Source organism: Centruroides vittatus, unplaced genomic scaffold (genome assembly GCF_030686945.1).
Source record: "Centruroides vittatus isolate TY-2023 unplaced genomic scaffold, ASM3068694v2 contig_549, whole genome shotgun sequence".
Lineage (NCBI taxonomy): Eukaryota > Metazoa > Arthropoda > Arachnida > Scorpiones > Buthidae > Centruroides > Centruroides vittatus.
In genome coordinates this window covers 5,728,113-5,750,846 of record NW_027122325.1, presented here as the reverse complement: position 1 = coordinate 5,750,846, position 22,734 = coordinate 5,728,113, and the positions used below count along the sequence as shown (strand labels likewise).

The 22,734-nt window shown below is 26.0% G+C and overlaps 1 protein-coding gene across 4 annotated transcripts in view; it reads right to left on the bottom strand.

Annotated features, from left to right (window-relative positions):
• The window catches only part of Ih (hyperpolarization activated cyclic nucleotide gated potassium channel Ih), a 97,690-nt gene extending 75,447 nt beyond the window's left edge, over window positions 1–22,243 (bottom strand). For all 4 annotated transcript variants that reach the window (XM_067274546.1, XM_067274549.1, XM_067274547.1 and 1 more), the window contains exons 1-2: window positions 22,044–22,243; window positions 11,687–12,223 (exon numbers count right to left, since the gene is read on the bottom strand). In XM_067274546.1, coding sequence (XP_067130647.1) covers window positions 11,687–12,223; window positions 22,044–22,195 — 689 coding nt within the window. In that variant the 5' untranslated portion in view covers window positions 22,196–22,243. The remainder of the gene's footprint in view (window positions 1–11,686; window positions 12,224–22,043) is intronic.
• Window positions 22,244–22,734: the final 491 nt, after the last annotated feature.

The following is a 22,734-nucleotide window of genomic DNA, read 5'->3' as shown; positions in this document are numbered from 1 at the left end:
TTTCCCAACTTTAGACTCTCCAATAGTCATATAAGCAAAGAAAATTATTTTCGGTTTGAAGCAGCCATTCTTTGCAGCTAGTTTTGGTTCAATTGAACCAATACTAGGAAATGACGTCAATGAAACACGTGATATGCCTTTAACAGTATTACTTCTGTGGATCCGATCAATACCTAGTGCCAGTTTTCAGAAATAATAAATTTAATTTTTTTATCAGCATCCGTAAGAAATTCGCTAATTTTGTGGGTTTATATTTAACATTTAGCAATTTTACGTTGATTTAAAAAAGTGTGAAGATACATTGTGCTCTTTTTTCGTTTTAAAGGTGACACATCAAATTGAAAATTATATTATGTCAGAAACATATTTTATCTAAAAGCATTGAAGGACTGTTCAGTCTACATTTTTAAGTTGCTCTCTGACAATGCTGATTGAAGGTTCAATTAATGTTTCATCTAAAAAAATAAAAAAAATAATTTTTCTAATGCATTTATTTTACGGTTTGATGGTAAGGAATGTGATAGAGTAGCTTAAGAGACTCGAAGAGAGATGGAGAAGAATATAAAGAGCCGGCAAATATATGGTAGAAACTTAGTTCATGGGATGATAACAGCATATTGCATTCCAATCTTGTTATCATATTTTCGTTTATTATTATTAAATATATAAATTTACATAATAATAATGGTATAATTAATAGATTTTATGATTAAATAACTGGATTACCATTTTAAATCTACAGCAAAAAATAAGTTTTCGATTATAAACTATAAGAATAAAGTATACATTTTATCTACGTAATTCATTGAAATACATAAATACAACATCATACAATATAATCAAATTTCTATGATAGTTTAACTTTGCAATTGACTAATTATACATAATACGGATTTGTGGTTTTAAACATTATTTTTATAAATTTAATAATTTATTGGAAAAATACTAGAAAGCCATTAATGTATGTTAAATTAAATTTTAAATTTTGTTTGCAGAATTCTTTCTTTGTACGAACTAACATCTTCTGATAAGAAAAGTCAATAAGAGAGTTTGGAAACATCTTAAAATCACTTTCTTTAAAGGAAAACAATAAAAAGCAGAGACTTTTTATAGGCGTATCGATTCATTTGTGCTTTTTTACATATTCTTTAAAAATATTAACATTTAGGAACGATTGATAATTGTAATTTAATGACCTTCTCATTGACTTGATAATCTAATTTCATTCGAAATTTGGATGAAATAAAACAAAATCTTTTAATTTTCATTGCGATATTTATTGTAAGGCAGTTATCTTCTAAGAAAGAGATTTGTTCGCCAAAAAAATACCCCATTAAATGTTTTCCTTTTTTTTCTTTTTATTCTAAACTTTAACGTTTATTGATTACTTTCAACATACCACATTCTTATTATTTTCAATTTATAGTGCTCGGTTTATAGTTCACGGAAATTGAAATGGTTAAAACAAAGTAAATTTAAACTTTTAAAGAGTAAATATCTAATTTATAACATCAGATTAGTTTGTTTCACATATAAGATAAATGCCTTAACAATTTTTATTGAACTTAAAGATGTAGAGATTTTTTTCATTTCCTTTTCTCAATCTCTATTTAATTAATGGACTAGTAAGGAACTTTAAGTACAACTAAACTTATAAAAAAAATCAGCATTTAGTAGTTTTCAGTTTGCGAACTACAAATAGTTATAAATTAAGAGAAGCTTTACAGTTATACTTAATCCAGCGTAAACGTTGAAAAAAATCGAATTGCAATCGTCCTGGTCAACTTAGGCTGATATTTTTACCTTTGCAAATTTAATACTAATGTTACAGCTGAAAAATATAGTTATTATATTCTTTCATGGAGTAAGAATGAAACCCATGTTATTATATTTTATTGGTTTTCAATTTTAAAAAATTATAGACCTATAAATTCCCATTGTTGTCCGTCCGTCCGTCTGTCTATCTTTCCTTAAACTCGAGAACGGAATTAAATAGACGAACGTCGAGAAGAGAAAAGCTTAGGGGCAGGAGACCCAAATTAACTATACACAAACTTCCGGCGCAAACCGAGTCTTGTTATTTCAATTCAAAAAACTTCTCCTGAAAGGTGTTAGGCACGACTCTATTGTTAAAGGATAAGTATGATGTACAGGGGCAAGCCATACTAACTTGAGGTGGAAAGCATATATTTTAAATTAAATAAATTTAAAAAATATGATTAAATAAAAACTGCAGCCCAGCAGTGTGACAATGTTTCAACTTGACTTGTTCCGTTCGTTGCTTAGCTACTGCCGCGGCGTGATACATATTCAAAAATCAAGCACATCGGTTCCATTCTTATTCGAGGAAACTATGGTAGTTTTTATTGAATGAAAATGAATTTAATTTATAAAATACCAATCATTTTGTGTGTAATTTTTATTAGTTTTTAATACTAATAATAAAAAAATTATCATATAAATATTATAAGCGATACTTGAAAGCTTTTTAAACTTCGGCGAGAAATTGTTAACGACAACTGGTGCACCAGACGGGATTTAAATGGATGTAATGATAGTCACTATTTTGAATAAATATTTTCGAAAGAAAAAAAAAGGAAGGGTATTATCATAAAATACAAACCGCTTTATTAGTGATAAAAATAAATTCAAAATGCATTTATTTTTATAACGAAATTTTAGAAGATTGTCGAGCAATTTAAAAAAATAAAATATGTATATTTATTTTTTATACGAATTCTTAAGTTTTATCGACATCAAAGCATTCTTTTTTAATCTAGATTTTGGATTTGGTTCAATTATACATATATTTATAATTGCAGAAAATCTGATAAAATATTTTCTTTATTTTGCATAAATTTTAAATGACAATGAGCTCTGAATAATATTTAATACGTTCATAAATATCCGGGATAAAGGAAAAACATTTGAAATAAATTATGAAAATGTTACAGAAATGTGTTTATTTACACTTATAATAAAAACATGAACAGTTTTTCATGTTTTATATGTATTTACACATACATATTCTGTTATAAAATGCCATAACCAAAAATTATGGAAAAACTAAACTACTGTGATGACTGAATACGATATTATTTAATGTATATATTTTTATAAATAGTCGTCGGAAACTGGAATCTCTCCAGATTCAAGTAGACGTGGCTAGACAACTCAGTGTAAGCAATGATGTTGGTCACTGATTGTGTACCCGTTTTCTACAAAGTAGAATAGACTTTATAGATAGAGAAGGAAAAAAAAACAAGACGAGTTATGACTTTTAAATCGATCTATTTGTAAATTCATTAGCTCAAACACAGCTAAAAGTAGCCAAAGTCTAGATCTTTATATGGAGAAGTTTGACCATATGAGAAACAATTAGCATAGTTACTTTGATATTAATAACACACAGTACTTTAACACAGTAATTCAACATTTTTTATGCATGAAAAACTTCTAGCTTAAGTCGGGATGAATGGATGATTTATATTATACTCAAAAAAAAAAAAGAAAAATTTCAATATGAATAAAATTTAACCGGAAGAAATTAGGATCATAATAGTAATCGTATCTAAACGATGATGGCATAATAAGATTTTTTAAATTCGAATTATGGTACTCAATTATGTTCTAAGGAGCATTAGAATTCATAGATGTTACTTACATCAATAGGAACTTTTTATAAGGTATTGTGTAAATGCAATAAGTGATGGCTTTTTTTGTAAAATAAATAATGCTTTACTTCATTGGTCTTTATTTAAAGAAAAATTAAAAGTATAAAATACAGAATGGTTAACATGTTCTTTTCCAATTTCTTTTGAATATTCGTAGCAAAAATAGCATGTAGCTAAATGCTGTTTTTGAATATAAGATTTATATATGAGGAGTTTATAAACTAACAACCACATTAATTTTAAAATTTAATGAAAAAGTCTGTCTTATTTTTAATGTGTATTTTACTTCCAATTGCATTATTACAACTGATAAACTGGTAGAGAATTTGAATAATTTTTAATGGTTTGTGACGGATAAATAATTGATGAGATAGTTATGGACTTACTTGCAAAACTACAGTTGTGGAATCGCATTTTAAAAAATAATGTTTTTGCGTTATTAATTTTTAATTTTTTCTTTTTACCATTGTGGTGAAAAATCGCTTTAACTGTTTGAAAAAGTACCAAAGATGTAACTAATAACAATTATTATTTATTAAAATTACTTTAGAATAAAACAAGATTTTATTAAAGACAATATTGTTATATAACTATTGTCTTTGAAACTTTATGTGCATGAGTTTTACAAGAGCAATACTTGTTAATATTCTTTTCGCTTGGAAGCACGAATAATCATATAGATAATGCATAATAATTCTCGTAACATAAAGTTGAACTAATCCAATGTAAATCCTTTATTAATGTAATAATATTTAAGAATTTTCTTGCATATATAAATTTCAAGTGGCTATTCCAGATAACAAGAAAAAGGATTCGCTAGAAAGATATTAAAAAGTCAAAAAACTAAAATTTGGATAAGAGATTAAAACTTTCCATAATTTCCGAACGAAGCCATAGAACATTAAATTGAAACTTTAGAGAGTTAACTTTTTTTTTAATAAATCGACTTTTTCTTAAATTCATAATAAATACTTTTATTCCAACAAAATTTTTGTGGTGCTATTGTTCTATAAAATATTTACGTATTAATCCTTAGCCGACACTAATACATATAGAGTAGAAAGTTGTTTTCGATTTTGAAACCGTCATAAATAATGAGAAATTTCAGTTTTAATCACAGCTTCAATAAATCAAACATGGAATCTCTCTTTATCCTGTAGCTTCATTTTATGGGAAATGTGATGAATGGTTTCCTGCATTTTTACGAAAATTGGTTTCTTTCTTTGTTAGGTTTTGTACTTTCTAAATGCATTTCACTTATACAACTGGGTGTTGTCTAATTTATAATAATCCATTAAAAATATTAAGTACAGTTCGAAATGAAGCAAAAATATTTTATTTAGTTCTTTTTGCATTTTAATTTTACTTAATGAACTGCACTTTGAGTAGGTTCTACTCTTTAATAATGATAAAAATAATAAATTCAACTTAACGTTGATTTTTTTAAATCTTTAGAATAAACTTGTATAAGGAATTTTGAATACCTTATATTTTTATTCATTTTTTTTTCTTTTTTACTCATATACTCAGCTAGTTTCTGTTGGAAAAACAGAATTCAAACTTCATAAGTTCGTGTTATTTAATAAAAAACCTTTCTGATAATATAAAATAAAATTTTGAATTCTCTCTTAAAATATACGTTATCAAATAAACTAAATGAAGTAAGAGTTTCATGATAAAAAAATAAAATATATTCAAAATTCCAAAGTATAAGTTAAAAATATCTTTGCTACTAAAATTGAAGTTTTCTGTTAAATCAATTTGTATAAAAGAAAAATTGTTGATAATAAATGTAGTCATATAATGTCAGAAATTAAATTTATGTGTTATGAGAATGAAAAATTATTTTTTAAAATAAATTATAACGTCTGAGAAGGAAAATAAAACTTTATTTTTGTAAATAATAATAATGTAATGATATTGACAATAATTTCTATAGTAGTAATAATAATCTATATAAATTAATAACAATAAAATTAGCAGTTTTTCAATTTGTACAGGAATAAAGACATGCTCATAAAATACATATTTTAATAAATTACATGTTTTAATCATTTTAAAAGTGAATTTATATAATATGTAAAATTATTTAGTACGTAATGCTTGTGTTATTAGATTATATAAAGGAAAAAAAAAACCTTTATGGCTCCTAACTGAATCATAAAGCTTAAGTTTAATGCGAATTTTATTATATGTTTATATCTAAACTCGTGTACAATGATTTATCTAACCTTTATTATCGTTTTTATTTTATTTATATCTTAAGATTTGAAATAAGTAATTTAAATGTTTACAATTTAAATCGCCATTTTTTTAAAATTTTAAACAAAATTATATATTATTCGCTTCGAAATAAAATAAAATATATTTTAATTTTATTTCTTTAATAATTTAGAATAAAGGAAGCAATTTTGTTTTATTTTTGATTCTTATTTCTGAGAGCAATTTAATATTCTAAACATAAAATCGAATCGTATTAAGCATAAAATATAATTTTATACATATGTATGTATATATATCTTTGGTCGCCTGTCTTGTAATTAATAAAGCTCATCTATTGTTATGTAGATGTTGATGTAGTGTAGAATGAAATTTGTGGTTTTCGGTCATCAAACAGTCATATTAAATGTTCCTAGTCAAACAAAGGTAACAATGGATAATTGTTTGAATTTTGAATCGAAACAGCCAGACCATCTCCATAACAACAAAATTCGTAAAGTAATGTTTGATGATGGAATAGAGAATTTAACAAGCCATAACTGTTAATGATAATTAACAAGGCTTCATTAAGTTTTCGCCAATGAAAATAATGCCATTGAGGTACAGTAATTTGCCAGGAGGACTCTACTCTCTTTGGAAGCGAGCCAATCGAATGTAATAAATTAACAGGTGGTTTTGTGTAGGTCAATAAAAAAACAACAATTTTTAATATTTTATGATGTAAAATTTAAAAATATGAAATAAAAATTTATTATTATTTTATTCGGTGTTTATTTAAAACGTTAAACGATGAATTATCGTGTATATATATATGAGTGTAAAACACTAAACATATGACTAATCTAATTTTATGCATTGTGAATAATACGTTAACTGCTAAATTTGGTTTCTGTATACAAATTCTTATTTTTTATATAATAATTTAAATGCGTGTTAAAAAATGAATCGACTCGAAAGAATTTTTATTGATTTATTTTTACGAGAAGATTTAAAATAACAAGAAAAAAAAACCCTTTGAATTAAATCTGAAGAAGATTGACAATAAAATATTATTATAACAAAATTTTGCTATTCTTCAGTAGTGCTAAATTTTTATTTAACAGGTATTTTTTATCATTTTTTTAAAGCTGGTATCGAAATTAGATTCAAATTTTGAAAATATATTTTTAATTTTTTTTTATTTCAATCCTTCACGTGATAAATAAGAAATAGATTTTGGTTTTCAATTTTCTAAAGTATTTTATAATTTATTTCCGATGCTTGTTGCGAATAAACGTAAGCCTGTCAAGAGCGTTTTATATAGTACTTTACGTTGAAAAAACAGAATAGATCTATATTCTTCCACCTAGAAAAAAAGAGATGCTGAAATATAAATCTCCATTCTAGTAAGTATGGAGTCGATCAATAATTCAGAACATCAATACATATTTAATCAAAAGATCAATAGAAAGCAACAAAACTTCAGGTTGAATGGGTTCATTATTTTCATATAACCTAAATACTCGTCTTTGCTCTTTAACCGTTCGGCAATTTGTTCGGAGAGGAATGAACTTGAAAAACAGCAATAAATGCCATGAAGGAGTGACAAAATTTTGTTAGATAAATGTTTAAGTGCTATTTATCATAAGAACTTTTAGAGCTTAACAAATTCCCATTTTTGAAGCTTTAATACTGGTAGATAATTATATCATATAATTTTCAACAAGTTACTAAACAAATTAACAAATGTTGCATGTACCTCTATCGATTGAAGCTTAAGTACATTCTCTCTTTTAAGTAAATCTTGAAACATTTTGGCTTTTGGAAAGTTTTCTGTCTGGTGCTGTATTTCAAGTGGGTCATTCCACAATAGACTTGAGATACTACTCCAATCGATAAAAACAACAAGTAGTGACAGTTCACACAACAAAACCTGTGTTCGGAAGGGAAGAAAACTAGTTAAGGAGACTTCTGACAAAAATACTTAGTCTTTTACTATTTATACAATGACATAGAGTAGATAGCAACTTCCCCAGTAATCGACTCATCAATAACAACTTTAAACGATTGGAAAAATTCGCTCTCAACTAAACTATCCATTAGAAATTCTTAAACTCTATTAATTTATTATCAACAGATTTGTGTATTCTATATTAGTTAAGTATACAGAACCTTTTGTGCTTCAATACGTTTTAAGATATATTGATGTATAAAAGTAAAATAAAGACGAAAGAAACTAACTAAAAATGACTGGAAAAGCAGTTATGAATAATTTGCAAATTTTACTTTTTTCGGTTCTAAATATTATTTTCTTAAATTTTCAACATTTTAAATATATTTTTATAAATTAACTTTCTGGGCATGTCTTAAATTTAAAATTTAACTACTAACGTGTGACATAGATAACGTTTGACGTGTAAGTAAATCTTAGATTTAAACTTACATCAGGCTTCATCTTACAGCATTTAAACTTTTCGAGTATCGAATGGTGATGGTTGGAAAGAGGTCAATCTAATTCCTGTCCCGATAACGCTTGATTCTCAATCTTCCTTTCGAATTTCCTTACAATATACCTGTTCCTTTAGTACTCGAGTAGTTGCCGAAGTAAATTAATTTACAGTTAGCATGTATTTTGAGAATGCTCCATATAAAATACACCTTTGGGCAATATAATTAGTAAAGTTATCATTGGAATTTTAAATGATTTTATTTCCACTTTGGACAATTCGAAAAAAAAATAAATAAATAAAAATACATGAATGCCACAGCCTTCTTTCTCACAACAAATCTCTTTTCGAAATCACTGAATACAAATGACCCAATCTAAAATGGGATTCGAATCCTCTAGCGAATAGGCAAAGAATTCGTTATTTAACAAACAGTATTACTAAGTTTATACATATTAACAGAAATAATAATAAATTGAATATTTAGAATTTTTGATAATCCAATTTTTGTATTTTGTTATAAATATCTTAGAAGAAGTAGAGGTAGAATCTAATTAGAATAGAAACTTGTCTTGAAATAATATGAATTGCTGATGTACTAATAAATAATTAATATAGTAAGAAGACAACTCTATTAAAAATTATAATTTTGACATTTTCTACAAAATATATAAAATAATAGCTACGTAAAAAAGCTCACTTCATTTTTAAAAAATTTTTATTGTTCTATTAAATTTAAAAACATGACAAGCTAAAACTTATTTTGCTTTAGGTGATTTTTCCTAATTTAATCACCACAGCTCAATCATTTAAATATTTGACATAAATATTTACAGAATTTTAATGTTCCGAACTAAGTAAAAGTATTTTTGGTAATATTTTCAGCTATTTTAACATTCCCGTGTTAATAACATTTTATAATATTAAACAGAAATTTGATTGTTTTTTAAATATCTTCCTAAAGAAATTACACGTGTAGATCTCTAATATATACATTGCTCCTAATTACAATTTACTTCTAATAAAAACAAAAAATCAATTTTGAAGAATCAATTATGATTTTAAAAAGTTCTTCCGGATATCGTTGGATGTCGCACACGATAATACCTGAATTTTGATGCATTAATTTTCTTAATAAGCAATTATTGCGCCATTTAAACAAAGATCATTTAGCAGGTGCACATCAATTATTTTTAAAAATTTATAAATGTAATTAATTTAAAACTGATAAGTATTATTTAAATTCTTAAGGATTATGCTCTTTCTTTAAGAAAGTTCATTTTAAAAGTTATCAACTCTTTCTTAATGTTAAGCTGATTATTCTCATTCATTTTACACGCAAACCTTTTATTTTCTATTTAAGAAAGAATCAAAGAATCTAATTTCTCTTCGAATATAAGGAATTTTCTAATATGCAAATACAGTAATTAATTTGCTCATTTTTATGTTTAGCTTTAATATCAATTAATTATTTTTAAATTAATATCAATTGAATAACAAAATAATAATAATATTTTAATGTTTGGTAATTATCTAAAATGAGCCATTTTAATATTTCGAAAAAAAAAAAAAAAATTCCGTAGAAATGTTGTCTAGAAAACTAAGATATAAACTGTTATTTATTTATAAATTTAAAACTAAATAAAACAATTGAACTTAATTTTATTTATTTAATTTTTTTTTAGTTTTTAATTTAATAAAATTGAATTGTAAGATTTTTCTGCAAAGTGCATAATATACGAAATATTTACCGTTTTAAGTTACGTTGTTTAGTAATAGTAAGCCTATATTACATTTTAAAAAATAATAGCTTAAATCGAGGGAAAATCAATAGGTTAACTTTAAAAAAAAACACAATAAAAATTATCCTTTCAAATTTTTTTCCATTTCTAAATATAAAACTGTATTCAAATCCTTATTTAAATGATACGAATTGCCCAGTTAGGTTTCAGTTTATAGTTAATTTGTTCAATGACCGCACGAATCCATCTTGCTACTAACTTAGCCTTGACCTATTTTAACTAAAATTACTCGCTTCGGGTCATATTCGGTCAAGTTTTCTTTCGTCGATTTTCGAAAAGTTGCTAAAAAATAATCTTTCAAACACGCAATTAAATAAGCGACTTTTCTACTCCGAATTGATTGCTAAAAATAGCAAACAGCTACGGAAAAAAATTACCTCGTTAATCAGTAAGAGTGGCTTCTAAAAAACTACCTTATATATTAAAAAATTATTTTGAGAAGTTCAATATTGTGCATATAGAGCACGATATGTGCACAAAAAGAGCATCAAAGCATAAAATCTAGAGCATGAAAGCGCACAAAACGTATTTTGAATATTCGCCATAATCGGTAAATGTTCAAATAAGTGTATAAGCATCATATAAAAGAAATTAGTCAGTAATTTGTGCATAAAAATCGGTAAAAGGGAAAACGGCTGTTTTGCCAAAGGAGTATATAAAGGCTTCTATGGCACACCAAAAGTTCCATTATGTACAAAGTATGGAACGGTGAAGGACTATCTTCCAGGAAAGCCGATAAGTCCACTGCCATTACTCACCGAACAAACGCAACATTGTCGAATGAGCTGTCAAACTGCAATGTATTATTCATCTTTGTTTTAAAAATATTCCATGTCATTTCAAAGTATGCAGTCGACATCTGAAGAATACTTACACAACAAAAGTAACGTTATTTTTTAAATCTATTTTATATTATTCTTATCAGTTATATTACATTCAGTAGGTTAGAAGCTAAAATCAATATATCATTCTGCTACAAATTACATATTATATCCTTATAAATGTAATAAGTCTATTTATTCGCAATGTCTGAAATTTTATAACGAAGAGCTTACTTTTTATGCACATCTCCCATAAAAAAAAATAAAAAATTGCATAATATTTAAACGATTCGGTTTATAGTTTCTGATATAAATCAGTTATGTAACTTCGATTCTTTTTCAATGCAATTTTTTCCTAAATTTTATGTAAAAAACATATTTTAATTCATTCGGTTCATGATTTTCAATTTTACAAATTAATTTGATGAATTTTACCTTTCTATTATTTGTACTGTACGTCTTTTTAAAAATTAACTTTTAATATTTTTAAGTTTGCATTTCATTATTTTTAATCAGTTAATTTAGTTTCTTGTTAATTTTTCTTTCAATTTTATGAAAAATTATTTTTACTTCCTTTTTCTTTTGGTGTTAAATAATTTTACAGATGCATTTTACTTATTTTCCATTCAACTTTATACATATTTCTTGCATAAATTACTTTCAAGTTTCATATTTTTAAACTAAATCAATCATTGTTAATAAAAATTTTGCATAAAAAGTATGTTAGAGAGTTGAAAACTTACCTAAAAGTACTGCATGGATGGATGATCCAATGTCCCGCAGCCTTCTGTCTGATTCTCTCTTTCATAAGCGCCTTTTTGCTTCCAAACAATTTCATTGCTAACTTATTATCCGATGGCTGAAACAGTGCTTCTAATTGGTTCCTCATGAAGGAAGCTTTAACTTCAGACAGTCCCGGGCCGATTTCTTCCTTAGGAGTTCCATATAGACTAATATCGTCCTTATCACCATCTTTGGCTGCACCGGCAGCGGTGTTCACTTTTGAATCTTTAAAATTCATTTCCGGGGATATATAATCACTAACTAGAGTTTGATCGTCATCAGCTGCAGTTACTAAAGAATCTGAACACGTATTAGTATTTTCAATACTAATCTTAATTGAGTCTTCTTTATGGAGACTACGAGGGGAACGTATTTCTTCTTCAGACGGACTACCATAGTTAATCCTACCATTAGCTAAACGAAGACTCGGTAACCTCTGAGCACGACGCACCTTTGTATTGTTGGCATTTGAGTCCATATCGGGAGGATCCGAACCCCTGGGAGGAGAGAGGAAAAGATTATTAGCCAATAGGAATAAAGTAAGGCAGTGACGTCACAAATTATCAATACTCTTCTACCTATAAGTGAGTACCTATCTGTTTTGATGTCATTTTTCTATAAATGTAAAATATTCTGTCATTAGCTTTTCATGTTTCAAGACGTTATTACCGTGACAATACATCTTTTCTTGATTTTATATTCCGTTCGTATATAAAATATAGCAACAAATGCCAATACGGAAATAGCAAAATGGTTAATTTAACATAACAAACATCTGTGGATCAGTAAAAAATATTACAACAAATTAAAACCGTTCATTTTTAATCTCTCTTCAACATTTTCTATCTTCAAATGTTCTTATTTTTTAACTTTAATTCCATGCCATTTTCCTGGGCAGAGTATTTAACTTTTTAATACTTTTTATATCAAGTAAAGCTCGTATTTTTTAATCAAAAAGTACAAAATTTAGAAATATTTACACAAGCTTTTTATATGCATACATCTAATCACAAATTTAAATCATGATTTATATGGTTGTGAAAAAATTAAGATAGATTGCATACTTGAAATGTAAACATCAGCCAATTCACAAGCAATAAAACTAACACCAAGTCTCTCCATACTAATTCAGTAAGATGATAGTTCTGCTTCTGATTGTACCAAACAATTTATAGCCTTGTTTGTTTCTCTTTACTATCTAATCCTACAAATAACGGCTTTAAGTTAAACACGTTTCTGAGAGATTTAATTGTATTCTTGTTATCTACATATTATATAATTAATGAAAACAATAGTCATTTTCTCTTATTTAAACTGAATATATGTTATTCGCATTAACTAAATTGTGGAGTGCGAAAGCAATTAGTCATTTTTATATCGCTTAATGACTGATTATCCCTCTTAGTAATCTGAATATAATATTTTTCTCGCACGGTAAACGCTCGTGGAAATTAATATAAACATTTTATAGCCTTTAAAATATATATACTTTTTTTAAATTTAAAAATATCTTTTCTTAACTCTTCATTCGTTTTATTTAATATCGTTCATTTCAAAGCTTTCGAGAAGAAACAGCCTTTATCACTTCATGTATTAAAAATGCTTAATTTTTTCCACAAATAAATGATTTAATTTTTATTTCATATTAAAGATCTTGTGTTTTAAACTTGTAATAGTTTATTCGGTTTTTCCGTCCGACAATAAAGCTTGCTAGAAAGACAGGTTTACAGGCGTTGCGATAACAATCTCGCTATTGGATAGATATTATAAACACATTACAAATACGACAAAGTTAGTTACGAGTTCATGAACGTAAACGAAAGCTGAAAAAAACGGATCTTTACGTAGTTTATTTACAAAATGTTTACTATGGCGCGAAATTTCTTAACAGATTAATGAACTTTATAACTGTCCTAGGAAGTTTCGTTTGGGTTAAATGGTAAGCGGTTAGGCCTACGTATTCAACTCTAAAATTTGCACTTTCCGCGTGATTGGTTCGAAAGCCGACATTTCCATGACGTCATTCCTGCAGTGGCGCTGCTGTCGTACACCTTTAGGACGGTCGTAGGACATATCAATAAATCGAGCAAAGTTCCTTGTGACGCCCACGTCCCACCTCCTGCCATGGTCAGCAAAAACTGATCCAGCCCTCAGAGTTGTTAGCGAAAATACGATGGTTCGCATAACCTTCTTTCTGAAGTCTGTTATCATACAAATCCTGTTCTATTATTTTTGCCGAAATACAATATTGATTTATATTTTCAACCGAGATTATGGAATATATTCGATGATAGGTAGTATTGTTCGCTAAATGCATCTGTGTAATTATAATTCGATTGATAAATTATTTAAATTTTACTGTCATCTGTGTTACATCTGTGAAATGCTCGAATCTGTATAAATGTCACTTGTTTTCATTTTTAAAAGTTATTTTTATTGTTCAAATACTGTTTCCTGTCTTTTATTATTATGACTATATCTTAAAAAATTATTTGTTGAAATAATAATATTTTTATAATGTTTTTTTTACATTAACATGTTCTAGATATGATGAAATTTTCGTATCCAGAGAAAGTTATTTTAGTTTTGTAAATCAATACAGTAGTTTGATCAATATGATGAAGAGAATAACGATTTTATTTTAGGATAACTTGCATTGATTAAAAACAACTTTTTTCTATGAAGTATAATTATTTAATATAAATTCAGTAACAATATAATAGAACGGTCTTCAAAATTTTTAATAAATTTATTACTTAACTGTATCCTTCTTAGAATGTACAGTACATTCTTTTACATAAAAAAAAAGTTGCTAAAATTTTGTTAATTTAAATTTCTTTTTAAAATTCTTATTTCTATAAAAATAAACGATTTAAGTGGGGTTACAAGATCCTGAATAATCTCTTGTGTTACATAGATAATGCCACGGCGGTTGAATAGGCCTATATAAATATTTCACCTGTATTGTTCCTATGTTCATAGTGATAGAACAGTAACGGTTGGAGAGATTCCAGGAAAGTGCAGTAGCTAATCTGAAAGCCTTGTATTATCAGTTCTGTATAAAAATGGGTAAAGTGCTGTGAAAGGTTAGTGAGTTTTGTTTATAGACTATATATAAAACTATTGGCTTTTATATGTGAAGTTCGTAATTTATGAATATTAATCGAGCTAAAAATAACTGGAAATTACGCTTGTTCTATAAAGATTTTATAACTTGCATGTCGTTTAATCATTTTTATATATTTTCATATCGAACTACACTTATGTTTGCTATGCGAAAATATCTTTTAGTTAATAAACGAAACTTTTGTGGGCGTATCGAATTACGTCGAGAGGAAATTTTTAATGGTTTAATGTCTGAAATTTTTTATTTGTATTAAATGATTTAAAAGTAAATTTTATATATACATGCAGTCTAGTTGGCGAAACGGATCGTCACCTAGTCGGCCGCTATGTCCTCCGTGACCTATGCGAGGTTGAAGGAGAGTTTTATATTGATTGTCTGCGTGAGGTTAGCTTTGTTGAAGGTATACGAAATTATTCGCTTACAACTAAAATTCACCTAGATAAGGAAATGACTGAGACATTCTGTTTTCGCTAACATTTCGTCTTCAATTATTCAATCGATGCAAGGGACTTTCTAAAAATAGATCAACCGCCACTGCTGTTTCACGGCTTTCGAAGATGACCGACTCCTTTCAGAATCCTAGAAATGACTTTTAATCTGTTAAAAACGTTATTCTAAACTAACAATTGTTATCCCTCGATTTTAATCCCAAACTGTTATCTATGTACACACATATATATACGTAAATGGCCAGCTTTTTTTAGTTTTTCTTATTTTCTTTTTTTTTCTTTAAACTTAAACACTTACCCCGATATTCTTCTAATAGACATGGTGATTGTTGTAACTAGCAGCAAAATATTTCTGACACAATATACTTAATAGAAGTGGCACGATTGTTTGAGGCACCTGGAACCGTTACTAAGACATTCATAATTAGATAACAACACAAAAAGAAATATTCAAAGTAAGCGCTATATTCAACTGCACCCATATGATGAGGCACACAGATCGGTTAACTGTATAGTGCGTGCGCTGCTTTACAGCCTCTCCCCCAGCTTCATTTTTCCACAGCGTCATGTCTGTAATCCACTGCCTCCGAAAATGTCCGATAGAGGGAAGTGGCAGCGCTGTGTCCTTAGCGCCCTCATTTCAAAGACGTTGCGTAAATTGTTATGTTGCTACAAATAAAATTGTTTATTTTATTTCTATATTAAAATTATTTATTGTAAGTATTTTTCCATTTAAATTTAAAAACGAGTTAAAATTTTAATGTATGTCATTAAACCGCCTTGATCATTTTTTCCTCAAAAATGTCATATAGTTTTTAAATGTCACCTTTGCTATTTAGTTAAAAATCCCGAAAACCCTCGCTCAAGCTATACTTTAAAATGCCACAAAAATTATTAATCGAATTTAATAATAATTTCGTCATAATATCAAATACCGAAATACAAGCAAACATTTGAATTTTTTTAATGTTTTTATAAAATAAATATTAACGACAACAAAATAAAAGTGGATGTAAAAGTCTTAGGATGTACTGTATACTTTTAAACCCGGAAATTAAATTTCATTATTTAGTATTGTCGGTTTATTTCCAATAATATATGCTACTTTAAAAAGTACACCCTCAAAAACTATAAAATTCACTTTTTACTTTTTCATTAAATTAGTTATAATACATTCTTACTAATCTCTATAATTTAAACAGCAATAGCCAATATTGTTGTTCTGGTTTAGGTGCGATTAAGATGCCAACAGAGTTATTAAGTATCACCATTGTATACTTGAAAATTTCATTAAAGAATCCTGAGGTGAGAATAATCACTAATTTGCTGTGAGCGTGTAAATGCTGAACTGATAGCTTAAACATATTATTTTTACTTTATAAAACTTTATTTTTTTTAAATTAATATTTTAATTTCGTGATATTGGGAAAACTTTGTATATGCTGAGTTATAATTTAAATATCTTTATTAAGTTTTAAAAAAAAAATTTTTTTAATAATTTTGTTTTTAATATTTAAATTATGCAAATAAATGTTAATTTTGCAAACAGTGTGTTAAATGCGCAAATTTTAATAAATTTTCAATGTAATTATGGAATTTTTTAAAAATTTCATATTTTTAATTTGGCAATTAGTTTCAAAGATGCTTTTCACAGTTGAAACCAAATAAATATTTCCTGGGATTTGGAGGAAATACATTAAATTTTATAATGCAAATTATATTTAGTGTTATTCTATAGAATTTTCTGTATATCATATGCTAAAAATTGTGATTCTTTAGACTATATAAAAACAAAATATTATCTTAAAGATATGTATCAATGTACTAATGAAGATACGTTCCGGATTGTTTTATTGTTTGCAATATTTAATTAATGTATAAAATGTATAATGTCTTGTAAATGTTCACAAATAGGAAACTCTATCCCCTGTAACATAGTTATTCCCTAATTATCTAGCCAATTTGTCTTTACAAGGTAATAATTCATTTCTGTTGTTAAATATTCTTCATATATTTGTGTAAAATGCCTTCACTGTATGTATTGATATAATTATATGATATTTCTATGTATATGAATATAGCTGTTTTGACTCTGTTTATTAAAAAATATTATTGTAGTTCAAAAATAAAATAATCTAACATGCAGTATAAAAATAATAATAATTAAATGATTATATTTTACTAAATAATTTCAATATGTCATTAGCACAGTAATACTCTATTTGCAAACATCATATAGCAGTAAACTTTATATTTTTAAGAAATGTGAATTGCATTTATTATTTATACTTTGAAATGATTAAAAAAATATATTTTAAAATATAAATTCGGTTATTTATTTATATTTAATCTATAAATGAATAATGTCATTTATTTGTTTTTAATGTAATTAACTGATAGAAACAATGTTTTACAACTATTACGAAAGGAATTTTATGACTTTTATAAATTAAAAATCACGGATTATCTATTTAAATTATTTTTATTTTCAGTAATTAAGCTTTTCAAATGACTTTAAAATATTACTTAAAATATTATAGTAAGTTTTTTGAACCCATTAGAAAATATAATAGATAATTGTGAAGCAATTTTATTTAAAAGATAAAAATTCTTAATTCTAACGAAACAAGGATGGAGTTTTAAATAAGTAAATTATACACGTGTATATATAATTTATATCTATAAATATTTGACAGTTTGATTGTTACTTCCTGTGCATAATATAATCAAAGTGTTGTAATTATAATGAGATCTGGACTTTATCTTAGTAAATAAACGGAAGAATGCGAGTTATATCACCAGAGAAATTCAGAATTTCGTACTTATCATTACAAAGAAACAGAATATGATATAGGCTTTCAATCGATAAAAAGTACTTTTGTATAGATGGACCATATAGTTTAACGAATCGATCATAGGCTGTAGGCATGCGTTTAATTCTATGACATGAGAAACGTATTATAAACTAATTTGTTTGATAATTAATAATTACGTAAATTTGATTATATTTTTATTTTCTTAAAATATATTTAAATATATTATAAGAAAGTTTAATAAATACTTTAATAAAGTAATGAATTCATTAGTGGGTACGCATAGTGCTTAACTATTTAGATCAATATTTTATAAATTATTTATGCAATTAAGGAATCTTATAATTTATATTCTTACATGTATATTGATAAAATTATATTTAAAATATTTATGTATAAATTTTAACGATTTCATTGCAAAATTTAATTTTCGTGTAGCGGATCTGCATTTTTAATTTTAAATAGTTATTATTAGATAAGACGCCTGAAGATAATTAAAACCGCAGATTTAAAATAGAATAACTGGAAAAATGTTTACAAAATATTGCTTCAATTTAATTATTTCTACGTCTCTAAAATTTTAGTGCATTTAACAATGATATATATCATTTAATATTGAATATTTCCGGCAAAAAATAGTTTAAAACTAAAAAAAAAATTCAACAACCTCACTTTTAGTTTATAAACATTATTAACTTTGATTATTAATCTTATTTAAAATTAAAGAGTTGTAGTTACAATAAATATATTATGTGTTAAAAATATTATATATTATACTTGATACGAGTCAACGGTCAGAGAATTTATGTATTTAAATATTTTTTTAAGTTAAAGATGATTAATAAATTACTCCAATAGAATGAAAAACTACAAGAAGAAAGAATGATTAAAGTAATCATTTTAATCCAGATGAAGAATTACGATCATTAATTCTAAAACAGTTAAAAACTTAATTTGAAATTTACATTTGTAAGCTGAGCTGCTGCTAGAAAAATTTATTAAGATTGAAAAACTCGAAAGTTTAATATGAGTAATTGCGAAAAACATGAGTACTTTTTGGCTCCGAAAATTTTGCTCGATTCCTCAATTTGTCCCAGGTATTTCAATTTTTTTGGCATATCTCTCATCTAGTTATGAATATTTTATAAATTAATATGCTAAAAATATCATACAGCCATCGATAATTTTGGATTGGGAGGAATATAAATTTACTAGAATCGTCAAAATGCCATTGACCTTTAAAAATCATCTTGTGAAGAATCCAAACACATAAACTTACTAAATTCGCTCATCTAATGATTAATAAAATATTTTAACACATTTTTAGTATCGGCAATGTTTTGGTTACAAGCACATTTATCTAAAAAGACTTTAATCATTTTGTAATTTATCAAATATTTTATTATAATTTGGTTTAATTCACTAGACTCAGACAATTATCTAACTTTAATTTGCTTAATGTTTACTGTACTAAAAAATAAAATTTTTTCGCTTTCTTAATAGAACTAATATTAATAAATGTTTAAATTACATTTCGGGAAGTTAGTGACCCAGGAATACACTATAATTTATCAAACAATAGTTAAACAATTATAAAAAAAGTCCGTGCAAAATTAATTAAATTACATATTATATACCTGATTCTTGCTTATATTTTATATTCTGTTTTTCATCGTTCTAAATTATTATTTTAGATTTAAATTCAATTATGATAACGTTCTAATATTCAGGTTAAAAAAACAGAATATGTTATAATATTAATTAAATAATTTTTAATGTATATAAATAATAATTTGATAAAAACAGTTCATATTTTATTAAATGCGCAACAGATTATTAAATCACAAATTTCAATTAATATACCTTATATAAGCTAATGTATACAGTACACTAATATTTAACATAATCTATTCTATATCTTTTTATATTTGCCTTTTTGTACTTAAGAATTTCCAATTTTATTAACAAAGTTTAATAGAAATATTTTAATTTTACTGAATGACTAATTTTATAAAATAAACTCTTCTCTTTACCATTATTATACTTTAAACAATGATTCTTACTTGTTGAATATAACGTTTATTCATTTAAATTTATAGGAAAAAATATATATATATTTTAATTTTTTGATTTGTCATTTTCGTTGGGTATAGAAAATAGTGCAGATTTATAAAATTATATTTGTAATGGCAACTTTAGTTAAGGTCATCTAAAACAAAGTATGATATTTAGTCGCGTAATTTTCTAGGAATTTTATATTTTTAAAACGACTTAGAGTAAATATCAGTGAGATATAAAACTGGAATTCTGCAGCTTAAAATATTACATTAAAAACCATTAGACGCGTTAAAAATAATATTATTTTTGCTTATATAACGTAAATAGTCGGAATCTATTTTTATAACTACTTTTAAAAAAGGAAGAAAACAGAAAAAATAAAATAAATGATAAACAGGTATTGCTTCTTGTCATTATTTTTACATTTACTAATATACATATATATATTGCATTTTGTATATTTAAATTTTTCTTTTAAAAATAATAACGCATTAAATGTTGATGACTATTTAAAGTATTCAACAATTTAGAGTAACGAAAATGATTATTAAAAGTAAATGTATTTTTCTGATTAATCAAATATGTTTGGCTCGTAAAAAACATAATTAAAATAAATGACTATTCTTTATAACAAAGTCAATTATTATGATCAGATTTAAAAAGTTAAAGAATGGTATTTTAAAATTATCTGAAGTTCTTGTAATAAATATAATGAGATGAAAGAATCATTAACTTTTAAAATATATATATATATATATATATATATATATATTTTTTTAATTTTGTGTTAAATATAATATTCTTATTAATAATTAAACTTCTTATTAATAATTGATATTACACGTTTATCTTTGATAAAAATTTTTTTATCAAATATTAATTGCAATATTTTCAAAATAAACTTTCTTATCAGAAAATTTATGCGACGATTTTTATGGAGTAAGAGATTAATATTGATAGATTAGAAACTGTTTTTAGTTTTTGAAGTCATTTAAAAATTTTTATTTTTGCTTTGAAAATTTGTAGTTTGTATATCAATATACCGGTATACAGATTTATTTAGCCTTCGTTTCTATGTAAATAATAATTTTTTGCATACCTACACACAACAAATAATTAAAATTTATCTTATATTTTAACATTCCGATCTGAATGATGTTATTTTGGTGAATATAATTTTAACATGTTAAATTTTTCGATATTTCTTTAGGTGCAATAATTAGAAATGAATTTTAATATCAAATAATTTAAAATTTTTAATATTTTATAAATTTATGTTAAGGTTTATCTTGTAGAAATCTAAAAATCGTAATATGAAATGTGGATGTACACAACATAATTTTGAAATTTTCGCTCTTTAAAATTACTTTCATTATGATAAATTACGATAGTGTTTCCCGATTTACAATTAATTTTATTTAATTCTTAATAAATAAAAATTTTATTTGAATTAAATATAACTATTTTTTATAATTTAACTTATATTAGAAACTAAAATATTATTATTACTAGTCAGGGAAATAGTGAGAAAAGAAGCAATTTTCCTAATGAAAAAATTGTTTTAATATCATCTGTTAATTTACATCACATCCATTATTATGTAACATTTATTAAAATCTAATTTTTATTTTCTTATAACAGTATATGTTAGCATTATTAAAATTTATTGACACAGTTGAAATTTTTTAAACGATTTAATAATAAATGGAAAAAATGTACATGTAGGATAATGCATAATTGGGGAATTATATATAAAAAGAGAAATATATAAAAGCAAAGCCATGCATGGTTATAGTGTTAGAGTGCAGTGATATATGGAAAAAATACATATACATAGGTGCTGTGCTGTGATACAGAATTAAGTACATACAGATTACCACTGCTGGCGGCATGTCTAGGTTGAGGTCGGGGATTCGGTACTCTAGATACGAGTTCGTAACGTGAATTGGCATTAGTTGAATGCCTCCTCCTCTGTCCTACAGAAAGGCGTATAAGACGAATGGGGGATCCCCATCGTACCATCGTGTCTCGTATAGCTACCGAGTACTTCTGTGCAAACCTAAAGGCTAAACGCTTAGTCTGTTCTTGTTGCCTTAGTGACCGTTAGTTTCATTGATCGCATACTAGAACCGATTTTTCTTAGGGGCGGCGCACACCTGAGTAGAAACGGACCTCGAAAGTTGATTGGCCAGTTTGTTCGTTACGTCACTATTCTCTGTATCGGTTGTTTTATATAAAAGGTATAAACTTTTTTGGGACCAACTTATGTCACTGACATTATGGAAATCTTATTGATAATTCCGATAACTTAACCATTGCTAAGTTTCCATGGTAACAGCTACGGTGGGGTGAAAGGAGGAGGACTAATCGATCAACTTCTATAACGGGGCATATAATAGAGCGAGTGAGACATTGGGTGGAGCCGTATGTGTCCTACATTTCTAATATTAGCGCACTTTTTACCTTTGTACTATCTGATGCGACGTCATAGATCTCATAACGAGTAAACCGAAATTCGAAATAATACCGACAATTTTATTTGAACTTTCGTACGTCTTTGG